The sequence below is a fragment of the Diabrotica undecimpunctata genome, chromosome 1, assembly GCF_040954645.1.
Source record: "Diabrotica undecimpunctata isolate CICGRU chromosome 1, icDiaUnde3, whole genome shotgun sequence".
In the NCBI taxonomy this organism is placed as follows: Eukaryota; Metazoa; Arthropoda; class Insecta; order Coleoptera; family Chrysomelidae; genus Diabrotica; species Diabrotica undecimpunctata.
Window position 1 is genome coordinate 185,649,005 of NC_092803.1, and position 12,948 is coordinate 185,661,952.

Sequence of the window (12,948 nt, forward strand, 5' to 3'; positions counted from 1 at the left end):
CAAAAGAGAACAACATATCACAGTTAGTATAAATAGAAACCAAATACCTGATGCAAATACGTCAAAATATTTGGGCATGACATTAGATTCCAAGCTACGTTCGAAAGCACATGTCATATTAAGAAAAAAAAGAGGAATTAGAAATTGAGTTCAGAAAGATGTACTGGTTTATGGGGAAAAAAATCCACTCTGTCTACTTATAACAAATTGTTATTACATAAGCAAGTCCTTAAATCGATATGGACGGGCATATGAGATACAGCTATGGGACTGTACAAAAAGAAAGTAACATCCAAATTATACAACGATATCAGAATAAATTATTAAGGAACATCGTTAACGCTCCATGGTACTTCAAAAACTGTGATCTTCATCGAGACCTCCAGACGGATACGGTTATCCAGATAATAAGTAAGTTTGCCGAGAGTAATGAACAAAGGCTCTCCAACCACGTGAATGTCGAGGCCATCAAACTCCTAGACAACGCCAACCAGATATGAAGACACGAGATGATATAAGCGAGTGAAAGTGAAAAAGCAGAGCAAAGTAGACAGTTACGGGTTCCCAGGCAGCACAAGATTTTTCGGCTAAATTGGTGTCTTCAATACCAAAACTGGAACATTACATTGGAAATTGGCAAAATGTGCTATTTTCAGAAGAATCCAGGATTTGTGTAAAATCATATAACCGATGAATTCGTGTACTTAAAGCGCGAGGAAGACGAGCAAAAACGACCAGATCTGTTCACAGACATACAGGAGGAAGTTTTATGTTCTGGGTAAGTAGTGTGGTCGGTGAAAAACTCCATTAATTTCCATTCAACCAACTTTAATAGCTCGCAGGTATGTTGATTTAATTGTAGAACCTGTAGTTAGAATCTGAAAAAGTGCAGTGGAAAAAAATTTAATTTTCTTGCATGATAATGCACCTCCACATACCAGCAGAGTCTACTATTCTTTAGTGATATGCTTGCTCACCCGACCTTAACTCTATAGAGCATTTGTGGGATATGCTTAAAAAAATAATTAGACTCGCCGGTATAATTCACAAAACACTGTACAGCTAGTACAAGCTGCCATAAATAAATAAAAACAATTTTAACATCATTCCTTGTACATTGAAATTACAATTGTACAATTAAATTTTATTATTTAATAATTTTTGGGGTTCTTTAATTTTTATGTATTGGTGATTTAATTGCTTTATAATAAGAATATTCTTTGATTTCGTAGGTTGGTTTTTTAAATTCAATTAAAATAATAAGAAATATTAGATGATTCCATATAAATTTGGTTGCATGTATATATTTACATAATCTTATTGCTTGAAAATCCTTTACTAATTTTACAGAATCGTATATATTCGTTCCGCGAGGAGAAACTGAGTGATGAACAGTTTTGATTTTGATATGAACTGGGAACCCCAGAATGCTTTAGTCTGCATGACTAAATGCAAGCGGGATGCTTTATATACTTCGAAAAGGCATTTGATAACGTTCTGAAATAAAACACAGTATCAACAAGTTGCTACAGTTATTTATTATATTCCCTATAACAAATTCTTTTGCACTACAATTAAATTATTCAATAATTGACAAAAGATACTACATTGACAGATTTTGATATATTAGTTGATAAACGAAATCATCGTAATACATATTTTTCATACATTGGCACAAAAAAATAAGGCGAAATATTGACATTAACTTCGGTTGATTATTAGTTGAAATGAAGACAGTTTGACAAAGCGAACTATCATAAAACTTTTTTATAAATTCTATTTCGAAAAACTTTCAGTAATTTAAATTATTCAAATTGAATTAATAATGTCAAAATAAGTAGATTGAATACTATAGATTAATTTTTTTGCCAAAATAAGAAAAATTTGAAAAATCACTTATGCTTAACATCAATTACAACAATTAGGGGAATGTTCTTTAGTCAGTATCTTTAAAATTATATAATGCACATTACATATTTGATTTGATGATGATAATGATTTACCGATCGGCACTTTTCTTTTGAATTGTTTATTTTCTAAAAAGACAAATATTTTCACAACTTGGAGAGTGCTGCTCAATAGAATAGGGCCAAAAATTATAATCGTCATTCCTCCTCTAAAATCAAGAAAATATCAGTTGTTTTTGTAGCCTCAACTGCTACTTTGAGTGTAGCCTTTGTCTATGATACAAAGACCTTTTGTATAAACTGATTGAGTATCTACACGTTTTTTGATTCCAGTTTCCATTGGTGTCACTCATTCAGAAGGTATTCTTCTCTTCCTCTCGCTTTTATATCCTTGTCCACTCTTTCTCCAGCTTAATCTCGGTCTGTCCTTCTTTCGTCTTCCCTGCGGTGGCCAATTTATTACTTTTTTTGGGATTCTGCTGTCATCCATTCTTTATACGTACCCGTACCGTCTTAGTTGTTTAACGCCGATGTCTTCTGTTATTCTATCATGATTTCTCGCGTTTCTTACTCCGTATAATCTTGATTTACCGTCCGATTTCCTCCAATACTCCATTGCTGTTGCTTCCAAAGTCTTTATGACTTTCTCTTTCGGTGGCTTTATTTCGCTTCCATATGTAATAACGCTTTTGACAATCCTATTATAGATTAAGTGTTTATTTTCTCTCAAAACTGTTTCATCTCACAGTATGCTGTTCAAATGCCGAATGACCTTTCTTCCCTGGTATCTCTTCATACAAATTGCCTCATTTTTTATATATATGCATAGATATTTATATATTTTAAAGCGATTTGTTTTTTTGACATTTACCTTTAAGGTTCTGAGTAAAGACTATTTGGTCATCTGCAAAGCATAGTGTGTACAATGTGGTGTCGTTTAGAGGGATTCCTATATTACTACATTTCCTTTTCCACGTTTTCTGCACCTGCTCCAAGCAGATATTAAGCAAAGTCGGGGACCTCCTTTCTCTACCACAAACCCTCTGGATATCACTTGGCCTGTCTTTATTTTGCTCGTGTTGTTTTTATAGATTTCTTCCACTGCCTTTCGTATTTATTTATTTAAAATCGTTTACGCCCCTACACACACCAAACACGTGCCTGAAGTGTCAAAAAATTAAACTTTGTTATATACATTCTACATTTTTAAAATGTGTTGTATTATAATGTGTGCCATACGCTAAATATATAAATATTTAAGATCTTAATTATCATCACATATTTTAAAATATATATAACTTTTAAGATACTTCACAATGATACAATTACATTAGAACTTGATAGTAGGTAACAATTTTAACATTTACATATAAATTAACGCCAATTACAATATAGTTTCTTAAAATCTTTTATGCCTGCATTCACCAACAACTCATTAGTCATTAAATAAAATATATTCATATGAAACATCCATTGGCGCGCCTTGATGGTAAGACCAACTTAATTATGAAATATCATACACGTCAATAAGAGAAAGAAAAAAATATTGATTTTATAAGTTTAATGAAGATTTATATGTAAATAATTTTGACACAATATACTATGGACATTTTTTTTTATTAAAATTTTGTGTCAGAAATTTTTGAATATCCCTTTTAAACCAATTCTCCATTAAACTTCAATATTTAAGAAAGATTTCTCGAAAGTTTCAGATTTTTAAATTTGATGATCAAAAAGTTATATCAATCCCACGCGCGAGTAGCGCGCAACCTCGTTTGTTCATAATTTATGTAATACGCGCAAGGAAAATGATATCATTTTCATGAAAAACTGATTTTTATTACAATCATTTTGGTAACAAATTTGCAGGTTGTCAAATTTGTTGAGTTATGGGTCATGGTAATCTTTTTAGCTTTTCGCCTAATAGATTTATTGAACAGTTAATATACTATTTGACCTTACAATTCTCTGTGAATAAATTCAATCTCTCAATAAAGATTTTCTTATTATTGGTGAATACTGGCATTGAACTTGTCATACAACATACACATTTTAAAGAACGCTTTTATTTTTTATTAGGTACCACCTAATATAGTACTTATTGTCGCAATTTTAGTCCTCTTGGATAGCCGTCAGATGTCTAGTAAACCATGTCTATACACGAGGTAAATTCATAGATAAAATTACACCGCTATGGGTAAATTAACATTTAATCCATGTCATTTCTTTTGGAAAACGTCAAAAAGCTAAGGTTTATTCTGGCAATTTTTGACTCTTTTCAAGGTTACGCATAACGTTTCACACGAAAAGCTCAATATATGAACTTTTATTCTTCTTATTTTATTTATTGTTTTATAAAATATTTTTCAACTTCGTAAATAAATTCAATGGTTTATTGATTTATTTTGAAATAACCCTGATGAAAACAAAAACAAAATACCTTGGAATACAGTAAAAAAGTAATTCAAGTTTTAATCAAACTGAAATTTACCTTAAAATATGAACATTCATAGTAAATATCGTAATACTTTCATATTATTACCTCACAAATTTACGAAAAAAAAAAATAATACCAATCGTAAAGAATGAATGTTTATAACAACAAGTCCTTATTTATTCTTGAAACAATTAAAAAATCCAATATTTCCAATTTCTTATGCGACAAATACAACACACAAATTACCCCCGTCCATTGTGACGTCAGACTTAGGTATCTTTACTATTTTCCACACATCAAAGGCATAAAAATTACGATTAACAATGTTACGATTCAAATTACTGTACTCTCGTGACGTAATTTCAGGCTTAATGTTCATTGGTTAGTCGAAAGAGGCAACCGTAGTAAGTCTACGAACCGTGCACAGATCCTATAGTCTTAACTGTCTATTAAGTTTAGTAATTATTTGTTTGCGATATTGGTTGGACAAATTTACACAGTATAGATGCTTCGACTGGAAGTGGTTGGAAGTTACTATGCAACCAAACATACGTGCTCATAATTATTATTAATTACACCTTAACCCATTCGCTGCCGTATTCCAAATCTGGAACAATTGTTAGTTTCGATGCTGGTTACAAGATGTCACTGTTGGTCTTAAATCTGATTAACTATTTGTATTCAATAGTGTCAAAACAACACGTGCATACTGAATTTACCCACTGTTACTTAAGTTTAAGTATCGTTTAAATGCTTAACTTCAAATTGAATATACCGAGTAATCTCTAGTTTTGTATGTTCCAAAAATGGAACTTGGCTGGATGTTGCTAATTTAGATTTTTCTTTTTAGTTTGGAATTATGACTGAGAAAACATTTTATGGAAAGGAAACGAGTTGTTCAGCTGATACTCTGAACAATCTAATGGATGACCTAAATGAGAAGCAGTTTGATTCTGAAGATATATACATTTATCCTCCAGCGGAAGATACTGATGGAGATTCTGAATCATCGGATGATGTGGATTTCAACGATTTTTATAATAAGTTTTCATCAGAAATCCTGACCGCCCCAGCTGAGACAACTTTTATTTCACAATGTGAGACACAGGAGACTGAAGATATGTTCTCGACGAGCGATTATGAACTTCTAATAAATGTGGCTCAATCTAACAAAAGAGCGACTAAATTAAATAGATAAAATGACCGGAAAAGAGATTTCTTTACACTTTTTTGGTGTGAGAATTTCTTTGATACATAAAAGACGAGATTATAAAGTATGCGCGACACAAAAATGCAAACACATCATTTGAAGTTACGATTGAAGAACTCAAAGTATTCTTTGCAACCCTACTGATTTCTAGTTATTCTCAAAGGCCCAGAAAAGATATGTACTCTCGTTTGGATTTGGATCCCAGAAACGAAGCAATCGCCAACGCAATGTCGAGAACTAGGTTTAGAGAAATTTTGCAAAATTTACATTTTTCAGATAACACTCAGCTACAAAAAAATGATAAGTTTGCTAAAATAAGACCAATTTATTTATAAAATATGAGCCGGCTGCTGAAACCACATCAGTATCTGTTGATGAATCCATGGTACCGTACTACAGCCACCATAGCCGTAAACAGCGTATTCAAGGGAAACCTATTATATATGGGTTTAAATTTTGGTCTGAGAATGTATCAAATGAATATCTTGTGGGTACCGAACCTTACCAAGGGAAAGAAACCTTACTAGGAGAGAGTAACTCGGAGCTTAGTTGATGTGTGGTTAAAACTTTTGCGCAATTCAGCAGTATAATACTCATATGGGAGGTACTGATTTATTGGTTAGAACTATCGCCTAACTAAAGACCAAAACTACGTAACAATAAATGGTAGTGGCAAATTTCTGTTCAACTTTTGTCTGCTTCAATCTCTAACGCATGGATTTTATATAGAATTCAACACCACAATAAAATTCAATGTAACGCTGATGAATTTGTTGAAAGTATGCGTCCATTGGATATATTGGGGTTTACAAGAAACATTGTGACAACATCTACTACTCAACCCTCGACAACCAAAACCTGATAAGACAAAGTTAGGAACATTATTTCGAAAAATTCAAGGATCTCTTTCACAAAAGATATCGGTTTTTTATTATTATTTAAGCAATTTCCTTAAAACAAAACAGATGTAAAATTTGTAAAACAACTTTTAAATGCTTTATTTACAAAATTAATGTACATCCTATTAATTGTTTCAAATCTTTTCATGAAAAAAATTATAGATCCTCTCAAAATGTAAACATTTTTTTATCAATAAATGTTTAAGTTTAAATTGACGTTGTTGATTTTTTATTACATACTTATGGCCACGTTTCAAAATTGGAACAAAAAAATTTTTAGACACAGGGCTATTGTGAAGTTTCAGAATTTTTTTTATAAGTTCAGAACACAAAATTGACGTGTAGGCGCTATAAAATTTAAAAAATGAATGGCGGCGAATGGCTACATGTCTACTCTTTTAAAAACGTTATAGGGAGTGCCTAACAAACATATTCTTAACTACTTAGATCAACTCTAAGTCTTTTAAAAGTGAAGTTCTCTCTCGGTAAAAAAAGACGGTTACACACTTCTTTAATCCACTAAACAGTAACAATCGAAAACCAACTCAATGTTAGGGACAGATCACAGTCCAATAAAATAAAAAAAAACGTGCTCTAGTGCGTAAGTGCTCTAGTTTTATTAAAAATAAAATAAAATTACTTTGAAAAAGACAGTAAAGATTTGATTTCACGCGCAAAGCGTCTATGTATCTGTTGATACGTATTTCGACTTAATAAGTCTCATCAGAACAGTTATTCATAGGAGTTCTCAACGTGAAAAATAAATCTTTTCTGTCTTTAAGAAGCAACAATAAAATGTCTTCGTTATGGACGCAATAGCGACATCTGATAGAAAAATCGGTAAAATAGTTTCGAAACAAATTCAGATTTCTGATTTAATTAAAATTACTTTGTTTTAGGTACTTTAAACATCCTCATTATCCAAATTTCGCATACATGCCGAACCTTACGAGAGAATTTGAATATCTGGCCTGTATACTTAATGTGTACCTCTACATTCACTAGTTTCAGTTTACCGCAAATCTGTATAGTAAATTTGTAATTTCAGTTTCAGTGTCATGTCAATAAGGTACAAACGCTATAATTGAGTTTGTCATTCTGTGACCGCCATAGGTCGGGCTAAGTAAAACTCACAGCAAATATAGGAAGATCTTCCACGTGTATAGACACCGCCACATAACAAATAAAACCTGTCAAAAAATCTACTTTATTGCTTAAAAATAATAAAAAATAATAACAGCACAGTAACAAATGTTTAACATTAATACTGATTGACTCAATCAGTTAAATCTTTACAAAATCAACTATCTCCAAGTTCAAGCTGTATATAATTTTATCTACTTTTATTTGTGAACAATTCTGGTATTTGTCGAGTATTGTACGTCTTTATTTTCTATACATAAGCTTAATAGGTATAAAAGAATCACAAAATTACAAAACAGCGAAAAATATTTCTTAAGTGTAAGTAGAAGTTTCATTTCTTTATAACGACACGCTTAAACAAAAGTTAAAACCGGAAAAGATATGAGGAAAACACAGACTGGAAGTACATTTATTGAAGAGATTCTAGAGATAGAAATAGACTATTATAGTATAGTAGAATCAATGATATAACCTAACAAAAAGTGATTAAAAAACTTACACTAAAGATATCTGGATATTTGCTGGAATTAAATAAATATGTTTAGGCTTAGGAGATTCTTTTATATAAAATATACTGTATAACATCACATGAGAAATATTTTTCAACTTTTTTTCCAATTATAAATATAAACGTTTTAACAAAAACGGTAATACCGAAGTTTACAATAAAAATAATTGTTTTTAAATAAAATAAATAGACTTGGCGTTATTACTTAAAATTGCTTTAAAAATTATTGGTTTCTATTAAAAGTTTAGCCTCGATGGTAGCCCATTAGATATTCAGCCACGCCGAGGTAGTATACGGTTTGCGCTATGCCGAATAGAGGTGCGATGACAATCATACGGCACGCGCCACCCTTGAAGAATGCTTTTGGACCTTCGTACTTCAGAATATTCCTGAAACATAAAATAAATTATGTATATTCGACAAAAACGGATATTCATTGTTAATGTTTGCGATAAATTCGAGTTTTGTTTGCTAGGTTGTCCCCTTTCTCATTTCCATCTATTACCACATGTGAGGGAACACAGATGCTACTTTTTTTCGAGATGATTGAATTATATTTTTTTTCATTGTCCGAAGCATTGGATTTTTAGGGTATGTTTGATTTACACCTCTAATAAGGAATTTAATGAGTCTGTGATGATGACACATTTATCCTCACTTGCGTTTTGGAGAAAATTAAGGCTTTCAAAATGGCTATGGTCTCACCTGTGAGTATGCAGCGGTTTGTAGGTATGGATATAAATAGTGTATTTACAGTAGAACGCAGCAGCATATCCGTCACAGGTTTTAGAGACATCACTGGAGATAATTAGGATAATGATATATAACAGGGGTGCTCAGATTTGTAGTGTCTGCAATCTATTAGAAAATATTTAAAAGACAAGCGATCGACTACCGATTAGTACAACTAGACTAAAGCCTAGATATAAAATACGTAGATTTCTGAAGAGACATAGATCTTTAACCGAGAGGGTACCATTCCCAAACTATCATCCTTGTCCAATGACCCGAATTTCCTAACCCATCCCAGCATCCTTCTACCAACCCACACAGGCCAGCGTGGTAGAGAAACGGCCAGAAATCCCCGTAAAATGAGAAACGAAGAAATTACAAGGTCGGCAGTCACTTGAAACCTCGGAGGTAGAGGGGCAGAGGGTGCTAAGAATCCCCGGAGACGACCAGGCTACCTCTACAAACGATAAAGGCAAAGAATATGGTTTATCTCAACATACACAGCTGGGTGAGTTTGATATTAATTTTTCTAATAATATTAATCATAGGTTTGGCTTTAATTGTACTAACCGCGAAAACCTTTCTGAACCTATAGAAAGAACACTTAACAAATGAATTAGACAACGGACAAAAGTCGAAGACGTATTCCAAAGAGTATTTTCCTCAAAATGGAAATGGACCGAACATGTGGTTAGAAGTCAAGAAAGTTGTAGTGGAAATGTGACCTAATGGCGATCATTGGGAGAAAAAAGATCGCAATAAAGATGATACGATGACTTAAAAAGAACAGCGGTACAAAATTGGTACCGGCTAACCCATAAGAGAAAAAACTGGAGATAAATAAAAAAAGTGGCCTATATCGGAAAGACACGAGAACGGCTGAAGAAGAAGTATTGATGTAAAGCAACGGCATTAAGTCCTCATATCATGTCTCAGACTAGGACACACATCAGTAGCGTACGAATATTTTTTAAAAAGAAAAGCGTTAGGGGAACCTAATGTGCTTTGGATACTTAAAGTGGCGGTGAAACGCATTCTCACTGACTGCCCAAGTTACACCGTGGAAAGATTGCATCACCACCTTCCAAAACATTAAAATAAATGTTAAAAAACTACAAATATAACGAAACAACATTTTGAATTTAGTACAACTTCAATCTAGTCAAAACTCATCAAAATTAAAATATGATGTCAACCATTTATCCTAACTTAAGATTTTATATACTTTTATGTATATTGCATACAGTAGTCGATTCCCTATACAACGATAATTTCTCTATGAAAATAAACGATGAAAATAGTAAACGTTGTTTGGTTCGCCATAAGGACAATGTATTAATTCTTTCTCTATACCGATATCGTTCTCTCTTTAGAGCGATGACTTTTCAGCGGTCAATAGTCGACGGCAAATGTGTTTAAAGCCCAAACTACTTCAGTCACGAGTGGAAAGGTCATTGTCCAGCGGTTGTTTTGTTTCGCGCTCAAGGAACGCGGCCACCCCTCCTACTCATTGTTATCCAAGGGTTGAGTAACACCATTTTATTGTTCAGACGGCGTGCCTAACTGTTTTCACACAGATTTTGTCATCTATTGACGCCTTCTTACTTCCAGTTTCAGTTGTGTCTCAGTGTGTGAACAGTCTTCATGTTTCCAAAAAGTAAAGTGCTATCGGTGGAAGATATCGATAATTCCGGCAATAGAGAAAGGTAAAATCCAATCGGGGCTGTCCCGGTCAACTGTGGCTACGATATGGAAGGACAGAAAAAAGTGGTTTGAAATGGACATGGAGGGCAGTAGCAGGAAGAAGTTGTGGAAACCTCAGTTCGAAAATTTAGATCGCGCTATGCTTCAATGGTCCTGAGCCTGTCGTCAGGCTCAGGCGTTTGCAACACAGAATTTCAAGTCAGCTGAGGGATGGATTAGCACATGGAAGCTGCAGCACAAGATCAACTACGGGCAGATCAGCGGAGAGGGAGGCGATGTTAATAAAAACGTAACGGATGATTGGCTAGAAAACGTGTGGCCTGTATTGAAGGCACGATACGCGTCAGACGACATTGTCAATGCTGATGAGACTGGATTATTTTTTAACGAGAGACCAAACAGAACTTTAAAATTTAAATCGGAAAAGTGCGTTGGTGGAAAGCTCTCTAAGGAACGCATTACGATTTTAGTGGCCGTTAACATAACAGGTCCAGTAAACAGAAAATTGTTAGTGATAGGAAAGTTGAAAAACCCACGTTGCTTTAAAAACATCAAAAAATCCACCCTCGACCTACAAAGCAAACAAGAGTGCAAGGATGACTTCTGCTTCTGCTTGAATAAAATTCTTCTGCTTGTAGACAATTGTCATCCTTATCCTGCACTGTACGACCTTCAAAACGTTGAACTTTGTTTCCTACCAGCAAACACAACGAGTGTCCTTCAGCCCATGGACCAAAGTGTCATCAATGGTTTGAAAAGCCATTAAAGGAACAATGGCGATTTCAAACTAAATATTCTTGACGCCATCCTAATAATTAGTAAACCGTGGGACGAGATGACGAGCAATACGGTAAAACATTCCTTTAAACCTGCAGAATGGCTGAAAGATCAAGGAATGTCTGAGGATGAAGAGATGAAAATTCGCGGTCCCTTGCATATCGTTATAGAGAGAGAGAGGACTGTATTTGTATTATTTTTTTTTTGTATTTTTCATGTCTTGAGAGGTTGAAGCAAAATGAATTAAAAAATATAACCATTTTCTATTGACGTATTTATATACTTACACAAATGCATTTCCTATTCCTGTATAGGATCGTTCGCCTTCAGCTTTCGTAAGAGCTTGCAATCTCGTCTTGACAACATCGAATGGATTAACTGCCAAAGCTGCAAAAGATCCGGCCACACAACCAGACAAGAATGAACACCAGAATACTGCTTCGTCTACAAAAATAAACTTCATGAAAAAATCACAAAATAAGAGAAATTGGTTACTGTTATAAAATGATATTTACACATCTACTTACTGGAATCTTTACTTCTTCGAGGCCCCAAATCATTAAGAGTAGCAAATAAAGGAAAATATATCACAGAAAATGAGACATCTCTTAACATAGTCGCACCAGTACCCTTGTACAATCCAAGAATACCATGTTTTTTGAATAATCCAATAGCCAATTCGGTTGCGGACGTTTTTTGAACAGTCTTACCAACTAGAATAAAATTATATATGTCATAATTAGTACAAATATAGAAGAGAAGAGTACAAATACAGAATAAACGCAAAATAAATGTCGATACACGTTATGATTAACTTGTTGCCATATTTCGAATTTAGTATCACAATCCTGAATTAATCAGGTTTTGTTACATTACCGTGTCCAGAGTATGTATTGGATATCATTAGTAATGACGTCATTATCAGCATTTTCGTCTACAACTAGTAGACATTTGATGGGCCACACATTCTTTGTGGCACAAGAAATTTGGTGGTCAGTATTTGGTGTTTATTCCTCTTTGGAATGACATAATAGTTGAGAGAATTATAGGTATTGTTTGGACATTTTCGATTCTGTGTTGACTCCTTAATTTTATTTTAAGATCTCTCGGTACATTTGACGATTGTCTCATTGTATTTAACATGCAGATGATTTTTGGTAGGTACTGCCACTTCAGTAACTGCTGTTTATCTAGATAGCTTTGTGGTTTATCCCACGGGTAACATTGAACTGAATCAAAGAATTAAATCTACTGATCCGCATAAAAATAGTAAAGAAAAACTGGAAATGGAAACGAAAAAATGGGGTGAAGTATCCATCCACTGGATGCCATTTCACTTGCTGCTAGCTGCTGTATCTATATCGAGCTGTTTCGGCAATGAAAGAAGACAATTTTAGTAAAAATTACTTTATATTTGGTGAGTGTTCCATTATCTTTAAAGCTTAAGAAACCCCTGCTATAGAATCATGCCTTTCCTGATATTCAATAAAATGTTCAATGGTTTCTTGGGCATTGCAAGCATATCGGCATTTGCCATTTTGTACCTGAAAACCTTTGACGATCATTTAAGGTAATTTTTGTTTGTAATTACCTTATTATTGATTCTAAACGGCAAGTAGAATGCCTAGTCC

At 33.6% G+C, this 12,948-nt stretch overlaps 1 protein-coding gene across 1 annotated transcript in view; it reads right to left on the reverse strand.

Moving 5' to 3' along the window:
* Positions 1-7,641: 7,641 nt before the first annotated feature.
* LOC140432705 (mitochondrial glutamate carrier 1-like) overlaps positions 7,642-12,948 on the reverse strand; it is a 38,867-nt gene continuing 33,560 nt past the window's right edge. Inside the window, exons 6-8 of the mRNA XM_072520771.1 lie at positions 11,845-12,030; positions 11,605-11,761; positions 7,642-8,493 (exon numbers count right to left, since the gene is read on the reverse strand). Coding sequence (XP_072376872.1) covers positions 8,349-8,493; positions 11,605-11,761; positions 11,845-12,030 — 488 coding nt within the window. The 3' untranslated portion in view covers positions 7,642-8,348. The remainder of the gene's footprint in view (positions 8,494-11,604; positions 11,762-11,844; positions 12,031-12,948) is intronic.